The 17,980-nt window shown below is 48.9% G+C and overlaps 1 protein-coding gene across 1 annotated transcript in view; it reads right to left on the bottom strand.

Moving 5' to 3' along the window:
- Positions 1-4,544: 4,544 nt before the first annotated feature.
- Positions 4,545-17,980, bottom strand: part of LOC139051947 (uncharacterized) — a 46,921-nt gene continuing 33,485 nt past the window's right edge. Inside the window, exon 5 of the mRNA XM_070528996.1 lies at positions 4,545-4,808. Within this exon, the coding sequence (XP_070385097.1) occupies positions 4,545-4,808 (264 nt within the window). The remainder of the gene's footprint in view (positions 4,809-17,980) is intronic.

Here is a 17,980-nt window from a genome sequence, read left to right as displayed (position 1 = left end):
GATGCCAACTCGAGTGGCGTAGTTGGCAAACCCACATATTGTTGTTCTTGCTGCGAGGGATTTCTCTTGTAGCGTTAGGGGCATTTGTTGTAGCTGTGATATGGCGCGTTTTGCCTTGGTAATGGCAACCTGCCAGGTGGGCTGCGCCACGCCGTTTTGAGTAAAATAAATTCCAAGAATTTTTACCGTGTCAACCCGCTGTATGTTGCATATGGCGTCCGGTGGGAAGGATCCGAATAGAAGAGCCTTGCTTTTGGCTTCGTTTAGTGCCGCGCCAGACAGGTGTGCGTACCTTGCAAATATGGTACGGAAGTAGTGAAGACTGGATTCGTTTCTGACGAAGATGGCTAGGTCATCCGCGTAGGCCGTGATCTTGATTTCTTCCTGGCCTGTCAAGGGGAAGCCTCGGATGCGCGGTTCACTGTGTATGCTAACTATCAATGGCTCAAGCGAAAGAATAAACAGGGTTGGTCCTAATGGGCAATCTTGGCGGATACCTTTTGTGTAGTTAAAACTCTGTGTGAGGGACTTGTTGATCTGAATGTGACATGTCATGTTGCTATAGAGGAGTGAGATTATCGTGACAAAGTCTTGGGGAAAGGAGAACTGTTGCAGTATTGTGAAAAGATATGCGTGTTTGACCCTGTCGAAAGCCTTTGCTTGGTCCAATGATAGGAAGGCGCCGCTTATCTGCTTGCTTGTCGCGTATTCAAAGACGTCACGGGTAAGCGTCAGGTTTGCAAATATTGACCGGCCGGGCACCGCACATGTCTGGTAGAGAGATATTATCAGTGGTAACACTCTCTTGATCCTATTGTTCAGCACTGCTGCTGTGATCTTGTAATCTGTGTTTAAGAGGGTGATCGGTCGCCACGCTTGGGGGATATGCGGCTGGGCGCCTTCTTTCAGCAATAAGATGATTCTCCCTTTCCCAAAGGAGGGGGGTTTTTTCTTTTCGTTTATTACCATATTAATCAAGTCGCACAGCTTCTCGCCTACTTCTTCAAAGAAGACGTTGTAGAACCCCGTGGTGATGCCATCACAGCCTGGGACGGTGTCTTGCGACATGCTTTGGACGATGTGTTTCAATTCTTCTGTGGTGACGTCATCACAAAGCCCTGAACACGCTTCTTGGCCGAGACGCGGTAGATTTTCGCATAACAGGGTCAGGTTTCCGGTGTCCACACCACTGTTAGTTTGGTCCTCCTCAAACTGTTGTCTAAAATAGGTATAAAAATATTTTGGATCTCTTTTTGATCGTGTGTGGTCGTGCCATCCTCCCTCCTGGCCTCTACGATTTCCCTCGTGGCATTTGTCCCCTCGCGGTTGTTATGTTCTTCTGTATTGCTGTGCATTTCACATGGGCCGCGTTGTGCCTTCTTTGTTCTTTTTACTAGGAGGCCATCATACTTCTTTTGTAGCGTCTGCAGGTATAACCCGGTGCATGAGGTGATGGTTTCCGCTCGCGTAATAATTAGCATTCTTCGCATTAAATCCCTGAGTTCGGCGGTGTAGCGCCGGTGCCGCGCTTTGCCTTCGGCTTGTAGTGCCGTCGTCCATTGATCTTTTAGCGCTTCCCAAGTCATCGGTCTCATCTGCGGGGCGCGATCAGTGATTTCTTTGAGGCAGTGCTTAAGGTTTTCCTTGCTGGCGTCATCCTGTAGCAGGGCAGTGTCGAGCCGCCAACGTCTCGGGTGCGTTTCCTGTTCTGGATGGCCCCTGATTGTACATGTTACGGGGAAATGGTCAGTCCGTTTCGTTAGAGTGGCTGGGAGCGTCACGACTGTACAAGACTGAAGTTTGGGGAGGAGGCCGTCGGGTATGTAAATTCGGTCTATTCTGCTCGACGTCCTGGGAGACTCGAGTAGGCTCAAAACGCTCATCATGGAGCGAGACCCATGCATCCGTAAGGCCCAGATGGCGGAGTATTTTACAACATTCTCGTGCATTGTAAGTGGATCCCCCTTGCCCGGGGCCTCGGATGTCCCTAGTGGAGTTAATTACACAGTTGAAATCGCCTAGAAGGACGTGCGGAGTTGTATCAAGAAGCATCGGGTGAAGGGCCTTGAAAAAGGCGTTTGTGTCCGACCGGGTTGCCGGGCCATAGATGTTGACAAAACGGATTTTTTTACTGTCCATGTATATGTCCAGCATCAGAGTCCGCCCGTTGGGTCCGTACAGACAATGAGCTCGCTTGCGAAAACGTCCTGTCACGAAAATGGTCCCCACGCCACACGCTCGGGCGTTTGTCAATGAAAAAAAGACCTCCACTTGGAATTCGCGTTTGAATGTCTCCACTTCCAGTGGAGTCCTCAAATTAGCTTCCTGAACAAAGAGGATATCTATGTGCTTCTCCCTTGCAAGATTTAGGATTTCGCGCTGCTTGTTTTTTTCGCGAAAGCCTCTAACATTAAAAGTGGCAAAAGTAAAGTCAGCCATATGCTCTGGCTCGTTTTACAACCAAGATGTTATACTGAACATAGGTTACAAAGGAAGCACAGCAAAGGAACAATGTAAAAAAAACAAGGGGGGGGGGGTTTAAAAAGAGCGAGCGTTGCGCAGCCATTGGGGCGGTCTCTGTGTGTGTGTGTGTTTTTTTTTCCCCGTCTCACAGTGATAAGTGGTTTTAACGACAGGTTGTGTGGGCAACCGAGAGGGAGGGTTATGCAACGTGCTTCATTGCGAAGCGCAACAGCTGGAGTAGGGCGGGTTTTGTTTTGGATTCATTGCTGTCCACCTACAGGCGAGGGAAAGTGGAAAAAGAAAAACGCGGGTGGGCGTGGTGTATGATAGTTTTTGTGCTGCTGTAGTATCGCGCCTTGGTTAGAGCGCGGAATCTTCCCGGCTTGCTATCTCTTCTGTGACGTCCATATCGGTCTCATTCGTGTGCGTATTTGTTTTCTTTTGCGAAGGGGGATCCTTCCTGGGAATTTTTTTTGGCATTTCGGTTTCGCTGTCACTGCTAGCTAGTTCATCTTTTTCTCGCCTTTGGGTTTCCGGGCTTATACGGTCTTTGGCGTGTTTTCGCCCTTCGCCTCCCCTTTTGTTTGAGCGGGATCTGTGTCGTTGTGGTTTAAGCGTCTGGGCCCCAGCGGTCTGGGCGTTTGGAATTCGGCCTCCTCGTTCTTTTTGCGCGTCTTTCCCGGCGGCAATTACTGCGTCCTTCCCCCGCTGTAACTTTTGCGGGGGGTTTTCGGCACTTGGGTCACTGTTAATTGGTTCCTCATTTAACGATTTTGTTTCCAGGGAGAGCTTGCCCTCCTGTGGTTTTGCTTCCGGGATTGCATATTTGCCGCTGCTCACTATGGGCATATCTTCGAAAGCATGACTTTTCCCAAGGGTGGTTTGTTTAGGCTCGGTTTTTGTCGCTTCATCGCTGGTGTTTCCTGAGGGGCGTGGCTCGCTTGATGTGCCCGTGCTATCTGTCGTTGCTGAGGCTGCGGCTAAATTTTGGGACGAGGCATCATCCGTTATCTCGTCGCAGCTGTCTGTTGGCAAAGGCGTGTCGGACTGTCGTACGGGCGTTACTTTGCTCGCGCTGCTTTCACTTTCCGCGGTGCTTTCTGCACCTTCCCAAAAATCGTGTGATTTCGTTTTTTTGGTTAGGTTGCTTGATTGAAGCACCTGCATCCTCGGTGTTGTGCTTTCGCTAAGCGTCGGGAAAGCCTGGCTTTGTTGCGCGCTTGCTATCTGGTCTTGGTCGGTGGGCGTGTGTCGCCCAGCTACGCTCGCGTACGACTTGGGGTATGCCCTACTGCGAAAGCACGCTTTTGTGCCATGACGGCCTCCGCACTTGTGGCACTCTTCTTCACAGCCCTCCGTCTCGTGCCCGAAAGTGCCGCACCGTTTACAATATGGGGCGGTGCACATTGTGGCCATGTGGCTGTCAGCACCACATCTCGCACACACACGCCTCATTCCTCTGTACTCTCACATGACCCTGTGACCGTGTACAGTCATAAAATTCGGGATTGGGCGGCTCATTTCGATGCGCACCACACGGACACCATTCAGCTTATTTTGGCGGTTAGCCACTTTCGCAAAAGTTACAGTTTTAACTTTGCCGTAGGGTTGTAAGGCAAAGGACAGGGCGTCGGCGGACATATAGATGGGATACCGATACACATTGGCAAAAGTGACTGGCGGGCCGACCGCGTCGACGGGGACCTTAACTTGGTTCACGTGAAACCCCTCCGCAACCGTTTGTCTAGTTGCCTGTGCGGCGGTTCTCGTGCAAACGAGGAATTTCGCACCTCCCATGTGTTGCAGCGCTAGGACGCTGTCGTCCCCCGCAGTCATTTCAACAGCATCAATTAAATCATCAATAGAAACATCGCCCTCAGGGGCGTCAAAGGTAAAACAATTCTCCGCCAAAGGGGTCTCACTAGTTGCATCCATGGCGTGGGGGGCGTAGCCGCTTGGAGCCCGGCCTCCGGGATTCGTGGCTGTTCTGGTTGCTCGTGGCGTGTACAGCTGGCGCTGAAGGGCGCCGCCGTACTCTGGTCTTGAAGGAAGCGCCGCAGGTGGCGCTGGCTCCAACAGGTTCAGGGGGGTCGGCCGACGGCTCGACAGGAGGCGCTCGTAGTGGAGCTGGCTCCCGAGACTATGGGCCGCTCAGCAGGCGCTGGAGGGGCCCGCCGGGTTACTCCGCCGCTGGACAGGTGGCGCTCGAGCAGGTAGGTGAGCAGGCGGGCGTGTCGGTCCTGGTAGGCGCTCGTGGACTCCTGGAGGTCCGCCGTGGTCCCGACGCGACCTCCGGGGCAGCAGTGATGGCTCGTCGAAAGTTCTTCTCGGCCTGGGGCAGCGTTCTTAGCCAAAAGGCCGAGAAGCGATGTCTTTCACTTCACTCCATTGTACCACTGCTTTGTGGGTGCCCTGCTGACATTGGTAACCTCAGCAACAGCGTGGGCAATCTTATAAAACTCAGCCCGTCTAGAGACTCTATGCTCTCTGTCTCACGAATGAACTCGCGATGCCTCAGTCTTTCACTGTTAACGAAACGCTGTCGCGTAGAAACGAGACCCGAGCGCAAGCTTGTTTGCAAGGCAAAACCAACGAAGGCAACCTCGTAGAAAACGGAACAGGCGAGCGGAAAACACGCGCAAGGGGAATGCTTACTTCCGTCTGAATGCGACCGCTCAAGGCGACTTTCTTTGAGGCCTTCGTTTCAAGCCCGTGCGCAAGTGTAATACACTACGCGCATTTCCTTCATTTAGTTTTATTTACCGCAAGGCCCACTCAAAGTTTTGATACGGCACAGGCCGGGACGGATGGCAACGTGTCGATTCGACCGCTAGAATTAGGTAGCGCGCCTCATGTACGAATGAAAGCGAATGAAAAAAAAATATAGAAAAGGCTGCGCACTCCATCCAACCGGAAACATAGAGGGCAGGAAGATCGCCATGTGTAGCACAGGTGTTGTAAAAAAAAGAAAGAAAGAAATAGCGCTACCCCATCATCTTTACCGGGTGTGTGTGTGTGTGTATACACACACACACATATATGCACGCGCGCACACACACACACACACACATATACGCACACATGCTAGCATAGCTTAAGCACAGCTGGAAAGCTCAGCCTTGCGCAAGAAAAAAGGACCACACCCTTTCGCAAGCCCCTTTGAAACATTTAAATGAGAAACATGAGTACAGCGAGGTCGTTCGAAACTGGCGCGAATAAAGCCCCTCAATTTTCCAAAAGTAGCGCCATTCTTAGATCTTTCCGCCACCCCGCTCACCCAGGCGCTTCCTCCTCCACTCCTCCTGTCTCCCCAGCCTCCTCCGCCCCTCATTGGCCAATCTGTGTCACGTGAAAGCAGGCCCCGCGCTTTTGTATATTTTTTTCTTTCCGGCGCAGAGCAGGTGCCGCGCTTTTGTATATCTTTTCTTTCCAGCGCGCTGCGACCCCCATTCTTGGGCCTGCGCGACGAAAGTACGGCAGGCGGTTTCAAGGAGCGCGGTAGTTTTATACAATGTGTTAGGGCCGAGTGCTTAATTGCGATGCCGTGCAGCTGCGCCTACGGTTGCCGCAACAGACCCAGTGACGGCAAAAAGCTTTTTGCTTTACCATCCGCCGGGCGCAACGCAAAACGAAGAAAAGTGTGGATTCACAAGATCGGGCGGGCTGACTTCGAGCAAGTGGCAAAGAACGCGCGGCTTTGTGAAGTAAGTGCCACGGCTGCTCCAACCTATTCTTTTGACGCCCGTGTCAAAACGGGCCCGTGTCCAGTGCATTGGGGGCGCGTCAAAGAACCCCAGCTGGAAAAAAATTAATCCGGAGCCCCCATTATGGCGTGCCTTATGAGATCGTGGTGTTGGGATGTAAAACCCAAGAATCAACTTTTTTTCTGTCTTGTGTGCCTTGACTGTTCCAGTTAACGCAACACTGCTTCCTTGTGAAAACTTACAACGCAAAAGAATACAGACGCACGTAGTATACAGAGATTAAATTAGCACTTCAACAAAAGTGTTGCTGGTGCCAATGAGGGGAGGGGGATAATTATTTTCTGAAGCTCTTTCCAGTTGTCCCATCAAGTTCCTTCTTTTTTTCTATCAAATTTTAACCATTTGCATTGTAATAAATAAATACCGATTTCATATGCTAGTACGTTGTTCAAATTATCTATACCGCCTATGTGTGAAAACGTTGCTCATGGCCACCACAACCTGTGCATGAGCTACGTACACCTGAAAGGCGCGGAACAGAAACGGCCCTGCTGCCAGGCATTGCTGACCGCAGACAGTCGGAATCTCTCACGCGCCGGCCGAACAAAAGCATCCTGCAGGTACGTAAATTAACCTATTAAATCACGTGCACATACTTTCACGCTGTCAAAACCTGAAACTCTGGCAATTACTCGCGTGTCTGAGCACACCGCGTGCTTGTGTCGTGTTTCAGCAACACGAACTTTCAACGTGCGCGCGCTTTACGCCTTAAATACGCCTTGAATAATGGTGCTTTTCTTTATTTCCTCCGCAAATCCGACACGACATTCTTAAGGCCAGTTACCGACTGACAAAGCAAGATCTAGATTGAAAAAACTGCTCCACAGGACTCGAACGAACTTTTCCGCGGATTTCCTCCCGTAGCGTGTTAGCCGTCGTCTGCTACGGCAGGCCCACCACCGGCGGCGCCACCGTCGAGGCCGCGCCGAGCGGAGGAGGAGGGAAGTGAATGGCGCTACTTTGGGAGATTGAGGGGTTTTAGGCGTGAAAACGCATCCGCGCCATCTGTGTGCGGAACTAGGAAAACCTACGGACTTCGCCATACAGAAAGAAAGGTAGATGGCGCGAGCTAACGCTCCGTTGCATACTAAGAACGAGAGCTAGTGAATAATGGCAGAAACGTCTTGGGAAGAGAGGAAAAACAACAACAAAAAAACACGCAAATTGTTGTTGGCTTGCGCAAGCATTCTATTTTACAGCGAGTAAAGAGCATAGCAACTTCTCACAAGAGCAGCAACAAAGACAAAAAGAACGTGAGAGAGGGGGAGAAACAGGCGTGTTTCTTTGGAATGCAGAGCATGCTGCACACACTATGAAGTGCCAAAGAGACGGGGAAAGCAGATCGCGCGAATGTGTATGTCCTCAAAGCTTGAAAACAATTTCTAAACTACAAGTTGTGCCGAAGTCCACCTACTCTCATGAGGTTGCTCCCGCCTCCAATTGCATTTAAATTAATATCACAGTCGCCTCAAAGGCAGACAGAGAGAGTGAGAAAATGTGTACACTTGCTTCGCGCAGCTGCACCCGTTCAAATTTCACAGCAACAAGAGCACTCCCGCAGGCACAAAGTCCGCTGCCGCGTCCGCCTGGGCGGAATGCACTCGCTTCCGTAAATTGCCGTGCTGGCCTCGGCAACCAAGAGTTGTCGTGCGGCAGACTGCTGCATCGTAGCACACCTGAAACCGCGCAGACGTCAGCGATCGCCGCGACATCGCTGCGAGCGCTAAAGTTCGAAACCACGTCCGCCGGGGCGGCGGGAGCTCGATACCCTTCACGAAACTTCTGCGTGTACACCGCCGCACGGCCACGGCGGAGTCGCTGGCATCCTGCGCGCAGTTGCATTGCGTCGCGCCGGGAATCGTTGAAGCCCCACGCAGACGTCGGCGTCGGCTCCGACATGGCTGCGAGCGCTCGAAGAGACACAGTCCGAAGCCACGTGAGCCGGGGCGGTGTGAGCGCGACGCCTATGACGCAACTTTTGCGTACAAGCCACCGCATGGCCACGACGGAGTCGGTGTCACCCTGCAGAGGGCTGCACCATAGCACGCTGGGAACCGGGAAAGAACCGCGCAGACGTCGTCGTTGGCCGCGAAGTTGCCGCGAGCACGCGAAGAGACTAAGTCCGAGACGACGTCAGTCGGGGCGTCGAACACGCCGCCCGCGCTTGTCCCACTCTTGCTCGGAAAATGGCGAAGGGGCCGCGCTAGCATGCCTTCAATCGGTGAGCGGCGGTACCGCGGCGATCGCGAGAGCTCAAATCGGCCGTGCGAAAGCCAAATATTGGCTTTGGTATATTGGTGAGAACGAAGCAGGGCTGTCCATCTCAGAAAACTCGGGAATGGTTCCAGGTAGGACCCGTAGCCTGAAGCACAGTAGTAACGCCGTCTTGAGAGGAAAAAAGAAAATAACAAGAATGTAGCATGTTACAATTCACTGACAAGCATGTTTTATTAAATTGTCAACCTAAATATCTCGTTAACGATATTATCATTGTTATCCTGTTCTTAAAGCAAACAGTTGTCATCCACCCGATCGTAGAACAAAACTACAAACAAAACCCCATACGCGTTTTGGAAAAAGAATGCTTTACGGTTAAAAAAAAAAACAATTCGTCCTGCTCTTGAGATCGACCTCTGGCACACCAATTTTCCGGCTCCTTCACTCTAGTATGCGAACTAATCAGAAGCCTAACAGCGCGTAATGCGAAGACGTGGGATCGTTCTGCACCTGCGGCAAGTTATTTATTCATCAACTTTCACTGCCATTTTTTATCATTTCCTCAATTCACTTAGTAAATACACGTAATTCCCCCTATGTTTTCCCCCTCGGTGTCTTTGTTCGTTGGCTTCTTGTGATATGATTGAAAGGTGAGGCCCATTTCTTTTCTTCATGTCGCAGAGCGATCACGCCGGAAAATTGTTCATCCATGGTTTGATTCCTGAATTACAGACCGAACTTTCTCGGACTGTGATACTCGCATGGGTTTCCTTTCTAGCTTCGTGGCATTGTAGTGTGGGTGTCATCTTTCTTTTTTTTTTCCTTTCACGATGCTTGCTCTAACTTACGGATTTCCAGGGCACTGATTAGCCGTTAACATCTTATGGTTATTGCGGCAGATGTGCTCGCTGTTTCGAAAAGTTCGTAAACGTTATTGCCAATTCGATGACAACACGGGCTTGTCAATCATAACGCATGCACCGCGCACAGTGACGGACGTTGTCCAATATAAGCCAGCATTTCCGACTTGTCTGGAATGTACAAAGCCACTTTTTCGAATAATTGAACGACTTCGAGTATGAGTGCAATGTGGATGAACGACCACTGATCGTGGTTGCTTCTATGGTACATCTCCCTTGTTGGTCACGAGGTCGCTAAATAAACACTTCGATTATTCCACTTGCAATTTCCGCTAGTGCAGACTGAGTGCCATCCCTATCTTGTGAGAGTGCAATGAAAGCCGGTTCCTTAAAGTCAAGCGGCACATCCTGTCCATGACATCGCCCGGTCAATCGGCAGGGCTTTCACACGAGCGAAAAATTTCGCCAACACCGATGCGCATTTCATAATTCTTTGCCTTCAACACAACACGCTGGGTCGCTATATTGTACCGGTTCTTCTCATTACGTTTAGTTGCTTCTATCTCTTAGCATTATGAACAATTCAAAAAAAAAAATTACCGACGATTACGTTACTTCCTAATGCGAAATTTGAGCGCAGCAAATGAGCTGTTTCACCTTTTCGATAGATTGAGGCAAAGAAATCGAGCAACACATGTATGCGCTATCACAGAATTTTTTTTTTATTTTTCACACGTATTCCTTTAACAAAGACTCCATTAACAGTTCTTGACAGTCATGAAGGAAGCTTTGTGGTCGGAGAAATAGACTGATATATGTTCGACTTGGTACACCAATGCTTGATTCTCAAAGACGAGATCTATACAAGTGCCTCGCGAGGTTGTCACAGCCGTGGGACGCGTTACGAGCGAGAGGAACGGGATGTTCTCCCGCATAAGTGTTAGGAAATTGCTGTTTGTCTTTATGTCTACATTAAAGTCCCCCACTACTAACATCGGTGTGGATCGATGGACGGTTAATGCGAGTTGCAGGAAGTGCACGACGTCTTTCGTTAGTGCGGTAGCAGACTCACGAAAGCGGTATCATTCGGTCGCTGCTAGCGCTGGGGGGATGAAAGGGGGGCGGAGCTGGTTATGAGGCCGACGACAACGCGAAACCCAGGAACGGACGCCAAAGAGCCATTTGTGTAGCCAGCCCTCCTCCACAGTCTCTCCTCCTCCCTTCCATCATCCTCCCTCGCCCGGAGAGCCGACAGCGCGCATGCGCGGCGGCGGAGCAGTGGCGCATGCGCGGCGGCGGAGCGCGGCGGCGGAGGCGAGCTGGTTACGAGGCCGACGACAACGCCGACAACGCCGACGCCGACGACGACGACGCCGACGACGACGCGAAACCCAGGAACGGACTCCAAAGAGCTGCGCTCTAAAATAATTGCGGTAGAACGCTCGCGAGGTGATACGCTGTCGCTTCCAGAGCATAGCCATAGCAAAGCAAAGCGGTCAAAGACGAAACATAGTCTGCCCAGTGCACTAAACGGTAAATGACGCTTACAAGCTAGAATCTTCGAAAGAAAGCGGTAAGATGTACATATAGCAGGTATGATTATTGCTTTCATCAAATGCCCACGACTTATTACTATCATTCATTTCGAACAGCATAAAAAACACGGACAAGGAAGGGCACAGGACCAGCGCTGAAATAACTTCCGCCTGCAATAACGCCAAGTGAAAATAAGCGATCGTTTGGAGTGTATTGGTTACGGGCACATAAGCTATTCAGAAGAGCGTGTCGGTGAGGTGTTTCCCCTACCCGGCGTGGTGGCGTAGTTGCTATGGGGTTGCGGCGCTAAGTCCGAGGAGGAAGGATGAGGAGGCGAGTATGGCAAAAGGGTGAGGAGGAAAGCGGAGTCTTGCACGAGACCTGCTCTACGGCGCTGACCCGCTACGAGATGCCGCCATAGTAGCGTGCCTGGTAAAGTCGTCACCCGGTTGCCGTTCACCTCATTACTAAAGGGCAAGATATAGTCCGGCGTAACGCGCGCGCGCGGCCACGCGCGTCGCGGTTAAGCGACGTCGGTGAAAAGCGCGCACTCTACAGTCCGGCGTCCCGGCGTAGCCGGCGTGCTTAGGCGCGCTTGGCGAGCACAACGCCGCCGGCGCGGACATAGAGCGTGTTCTATTTCACGCGGCTGCCGCTAGACCAGAATGCACTGCGCGCTGCAGCGGCAGCGAGCAGAAGGCAGAATGGCGGCCTGCGGTGCGCGTACTGACAGTGCGGCTGTGGTTTTTTGAACATCCGTGTGGGATGACAGCGCGAGTGAGGACGCCTGCTTGAAGCGATTTGCAACCTTCCATGTGTATGCGATGTGAAACGCATGGACCACCGCGACACAGAGCGCAAGAACAACGCGTGGGAAGCTATACGAAAGCAGTGTGGTCTCGCCACAGGTAAGCTGCATTTCGCAGCTCCTGTACTAACTGGTGGTAGTCGCCGAGTTGAGGGCGCTTGTCGAATAGCTTTCGCATGTACATACATGGTCCGCTTCCGTTTTTGACGTAGCCGAAGTACTAGCAATATGGGTGCGATGTTCTGGCTGTCAGGCACGGCGGCCGCATTTCAATGGGGGCGAAATGCGAAAAACACCCGTGTGCTTAGATTTAGGTACACGTTAAAGAACCGCAGGTCAGAAAGAAAGTGGTTTTCGCACGTAAAACCTTATGTTTTTTTTTCTGGCTGTCAGGACAAGATAACGCCATCCCGCAAAAGTTTTCATTTTAGCGCACAAACAGCGCGCGGAACGAGAAGCGCGCGCGCTACCCGAACGATGCGCATGCGCCATGTAAACAGCTGTTCGCCGCGGCGAAGTTGCGCTCCTGGACGCACAGATGGCGCCAGCCTCGAGCTGCGCGCGCACGCCGAACTCTAGAGGACGCAAATTTCTTGCACCCCTGGCGTCGCTAGCGCAGCGTATCCGACTTCGCCTGCCGCGGCCTGGCGCGCCGAGAACGCCGGACTATATCTTGCCCTTAAGGCATGCGACGAGCGCGCCACGGATACCATACGAGGAAACAAAGCGCTGGCATGGGTTTGGAGCCACTGCGCATGCGCTACTTCGCCCACGGCACTGCCGTCGCTAGGGAATGTGCAAGGGCGATTCAAATAGGTTGCGAAGCTTCGGGCGAAAAGCGGTTCAGTACAGATTGTCACCGACATCAGCATGGGGGGTTATGGGAGCAGCGATTGAAGCGCGACTATGTTTGGAGCGAACAAACATTGGGAAAGAAAAACGCGTTTTTTTAAATACAAATGACACACAGTTAGATTCATTCAACGAAAACAAAATTCCTAGTCAATTTTATACATTCGTGATGAGTTAAGAAAATATGTTTGATTTTATCATTATTAATAAATGCATTTATTTTCAGCGCCCATCGCTACAGGGGGCGTTTACGCCACTATCACTCACAGTGCAATGCACGTCTTGAAATGGGCAGAAAGGCGCACTCGTATCACCTGTTGAAATACGCCCCCCTCACAATTTGTGCTTTCTTGCTTGTCGAAGTTTGTCTGAATTTGATCTGTAATCTGTAAACACCAAACCAGACCCTAGTGGAATGCATGATGAACAACAAAAACAAAAGAAAGAACGACGTCGTTCGAGATCGAACAGAAGAACAAAAGAGGGAAAACACACCCTGAATAAAGAAAAAGCAAGCGATGTGGATCCTCAACAGCCAAATACATCTCGTCGCATCAAAGGAGACACGAGTAGTGATAGCGACGCAGTCCACAAATTACAATAAAAAAAAGCTTGGACGCTTTCACCCTAAGAGGCTGAAGGGTCATCCTCCAGCGACGATGACATGAGAGAATAACAGCATGGTTGACTATGGCATAACTTAATGCTATAGCAACCTATGTTCCTTCCCTTCCTCCTTGCAAATTGGCTGGATTATTAACATTTAAAAAAAAAACAACAGAGAAATGGCTAACCTTCACTGCATGTCATTCAACGTCAGAGGCATCCGGAATATTGATAAACAAAAACAATTATTAAGTTTCGCACAAGAACAGGAAATCGATATCTTATTCCTTCAAGAAACCAACTTCAAAACACCACAGGACGTAAGGGCATTCAAAGAACTCCATGGCATAGATGGTTTTTTCTCACTGACGAACAGCAAAGCTTGCGGTGCAGGTATTATCTACATTTCGAACAAGATACCGCAGTCGTGGATTTTGCACATGCGATACAAAAGGGCGAATTGCATACGTCGACCTCTCTTTAGGTGGTAGGAAGACTCGATTAATTAATGTATACGTGCCAGTAACAAGAAGCTCAACGAATGAATTTTTCCTCAATCTTTGGGACTCAATCCTAGTCAATCCTAGTCATCCAAGCCTAGTCATTCTCAATGTATATTAGTCGGAAATTTTAATTGTGTCCTCGATAGCAACAGAGATATACGAGGCCCCAGGACGTGGCCGATCAACCTATCATGCAAGAGAGCTTCGAAATTTACTTCAACACCATAACATGTCAGATGCATGGACTTTGTCTTACGGAGATATGTTTACAAGCACAAGAACCTGTGGTCATACCGAAAGCCGATTAGACAGAGTCTATATATAACCTCCTCCAGTAATTTGCCCCTCCTCCAGTAAAAACTCTTGCCTACAAATCTGTGGTAAGGCCCAAAGTTGAATGCGCATGCTCAATTTGGGACCCTCATCATGCTAATCTTTCTAATATGCTTGAATCTGTCCAAAACCGCGCAGCCCGATTCATTTTCCATGACTATTCTTCATATACAAGTGTCGCAGCACTAAAATCTAATGCGAATCTTCCTAGACTACAAGCGAGACGTCAAGTCTCCAGGCTCATTCTATATCACAAGTTTTATCATGCTCCGATTGGTAACAGCGTCATATCACCAGCTCACCGCCATTCATCCCGGACTAATCATTCAAAGTCAGTGTACCCCCCGCATGCGCGCACATCATCCCATCTTCATTCGTTTTTTCCACGTACAGCGAGAGACTGGAATGATCTGCCTGAAGAAGCAGCGGACCACTCCAGTGTGACTGCATTCAGGACTGCCATCGAACGCATTTTCCTTTGAAGCAGCCCACCCCTCATGTAAAACCCCTCTCCAGGGGCATTTGAGGAATAAATAAATAAATAAATAAATAAATAAATAAATAAATAAATAAATAAATAAATAAATAAATAAATATCTACTAAAGGACCTCATAGAGATTAAAACGATACAAGGACCAACTGGACGTAAACCTTTTAGCGACCGCGATCCGGTCACATTAAAACTTAGTCGAATGGAAGGGCAACCATACAACACGGGATTGTGGCGTATGGACCCAACTCCGCTACACGACGAAGAAGAAATAGAATGGATAAGGAGACTGCAAGCAAGCTTGGAAAAGAACAAGCATGGAAATTGGGACGACCTAAAAGAGGAATGGAAAAAAATACGTATTGAAGCCGGTCAAAATAGAAACAAAAGACACACCAAAGATCTTAATGAAATCCTAAGAAGAATAAGAATCATAGAGAGAGGAGGGGAAATGACATGCTGTATGCAAGAATATGCGGACTGCCTAAGACACAAATACAAAGAACGGCTAAATAAAACCAAAGCCGTCGAGAGAATGCAAGTCGACAATCAAAGCGTTGACTCAACTGATTTGGGAGACAAAACACGGTATCCAATCCGTAATAGAAACCAAACAAAGATAGGTAAAATAGGATTAAATAACGGCGCTATCACAACAGACCAAGAATTCATTGCGGAGGAATTTCTAGAGCATTTCAAGAAAATTTTGCAGGAAGAACATCCAAACCAGGAATACAACATCACCGGCTTATTAGAAAATCTTCCCCAAGTAAGTGCAGAAAGCAAGGAACAACTATGCGCACCAACAGCAAAACAAGAAGTATTAAATATAATTAAGAAATTGACACATAAATCGGCACCTGGACCCGACGGAATTTTGACCGGATTCTACTTCACCTTCTTTGATGTGATTGGTTCCAAACTAGTGCGAACCCTAAACAACCTCCTTCTAAACAAGGAAAAACGACCGTCGTTCGCTAAGGGTCGTATTATACTGTTATCCAAACCTAACAGCGATCCATTAGATGTTAACGGATGGAGACCAATAACGCTACTTAATACTGACTATAAAGTGGGGACAACGTTACTAGCACACAGACTTAGCACTATACTACCCGAGGTTATATCTGATTTTCAAGCTGCAGCAGTTCCCGGAAGATCAATTTACGCCTCACTAATAACCACCAGAGACACCTTTGCATATGCAAAACAAAAAGAATGCAAAGGCATGTTCATTTCATTAGATCAAGAAAAAGCATACGACCGAGTGAAGCATCATTACATATACATCATCATCATCATCATCAGCCTGTTTGCGCCCACTGCAGGGCAAAGGCCTCTCCCATGCTTCTCCAACAACCCCGGTCATGTACTAATTGTGGCCATGCCGTGCCTGCAAACTTCTTAATCTCATCCGCCCACCTAACTTTCTGCCGCCCCCTGCTACGCTTCCCTTCCCTTGGGATCCAGTCCGTAACCCTTAATGACCATCGGTTATCTTCCCTCCTCATTACATGTCCTGCCCATGCCCATTTCTTTTTCTTGATTTCAACTAAGATGTCATTAACTCGCGTTTGTTCCCTCACCCAATCTGCTCTTTTCTTATCCCTTAACGTTACACCTATCATTCTTCTTTCCATAGCTCGTTGTGTCGTCCTCAATTTGAGTAGAACCCTTTTCGTAAGCCTCCAGGTTTCTGCCCCGTAGGTAAGTACTGGTAAGACACAGCTATTATATACTTTTCTCTTGAGGGATAATGGCAACCTGCTGTTCATGATTTGGGAATGGCTGCCAAACGCACCCCAGCCCATTCTTATTCTTCTGATTATTTCCGTCCCATGATCCGGATCCGCCGTCACTACCTGCCCTAAGTAGATGTATTCCCTTACGACTTCCAGTGCCTCGCTGCCTATTGTAAATTGCTGTTCTCTCCCGAGACTGTTAAGCATTACCTTAGTTTTCTGCAGATTAATTTTTAAACCTACTCTTCTGCTTTGCCTCTCCAGGTCAGTGAGCATGCATTGCAATTGGTCCCCTGAGTTACTAAGCAAGGCAATATCATCAGCGAATCGCAAGTTACTAAGGTATTCTCCATTAACTTTTATCCCCAATTCTTCCCAATCCAGGTCTCTGAATACCTCCTGTAAACACGCTGTGAATAGCATTGGAGATATGGTATCTCCCTGCCTGACGCCTTTCTTTATTGGGATTTTGTTGCTTGCTTTATGGAGGACTACGGTGGCAGTGGAGCCGCTATAGATATCTTCCAGTATTTTTACATATGGCTCATCTACACCCTGATTCCTTAATGCCTCCATGACTGCAGAGGTTTCGACTGAATCAAACGCTTTCTCGTAATCAATGAAAGCTATATATAAGGGTTGGTTATATTCTGCACATTTCTCTATCACTTGATTGATAGTGTGAATATGGTCTATTGTTGAGTAGCCTTTACGGAATCCTGCCTGGTCCTTTGGTTGACAGAAGTCTAAGGTGTTCCTGATTCTATTTGCAATTACCTTAGTAAATACTTTGTAGGCAACGGACAGTAAGCTGATCGGTCTATAATTTTTCAAGTCTTTGGCGTCCCCTTTCTTATGGATTAGGATTATGTTAGCGTTCTTCCATGATTCCGGTACGCTCGAGGTCATGAGGCATTGCGTATACAGGGTGGCCAGTTTCTCTAGAACAATCTGTCCACCATCCTTCAACAAATCTGCTGTTACCTGATCCTCCCCAGCTGCCTTCCCCCTTTGCATATCTCCTAAGGCTTTCTTTACTTCTTCCGGCGTTACCTTCGGTATTTCGAATTCCTCTATACTATTTTCTCTTCCATTATCGTCGTGGGTGCCACTGGTACTGTATAAATCTCTATAGAACTCCTCAGCCACTTGAACTATCTCATCCATATTCGTAATGATATTGCCGGCTTTGTCTCTTAACGCATACATCTGATTCTTGCCAATTCCTAGTTTCTTCTTCACTGTTTTTAGGCTTCCTCCATTCCTGAGAGCATGTTCAATTCTATCCATATTATACTTCCTAATGTCAGCTGTCTTACGCTTGTTGATTAACTTCGAAAGTTCTGCCAGTTCTATTCTAGCTGTAGGGTTAGATGCTTTCATACATTGGCGTTTCTTGATCAGATCTTTAGTCTCCTGCGATAGTTTGCTGGTATCCTGCCTAACGGAGTTACCACCGACTTCCATTGCACACTCCTTAATGATGCCCACAAGATTGTCGTTCATTGCTTCAACACTAAGGTCCTCTTCCTGAGTTAAAGCTGAATACCTGTTCTGTAGCTTGATCTGGAATTCCTCTATTTTCCCTCTTACCGCTAACTCATTGATCGGCTTCTTATGTACCAGTTTCTTCCGTTCCCTCCTCAGGTCTAGGCTAATTCGAGTTCTTACCATCCTGTGGTCACTGCAGCGCACCTTGCCGAGCACGTCCACATCTTGTATGATGCCAGGGTTAGCGCAGAGTATGAAGTCTATTTCATTTCTAGTCTCGCCGTTCGGGCTCCTCCACGTCCACTTTCGGCTAT

This window comes from Dermacentor albipictus, unplaced genomic scaffold (assembly GCF_038994185.2).
Source record: "Dermacentor albipictus isolate Rhodes 1998 colony unplaced genomic scaffold, USDA_Dalb.pri_finalv2 scaffold_16, whole genome shotgun sequence".
Lineage (NCBI taxonomy): Eukaryota > Metazoa > Arthropoda > Arachnida > Ixodida > Ixodidae > Dermacentor > Dermacentor albipictus.
The sequence above is the reverse complement of the archived record's forward strand: the minus strand, read 5'-3'. Positions and strand labels throughout refer to the sequence as shown.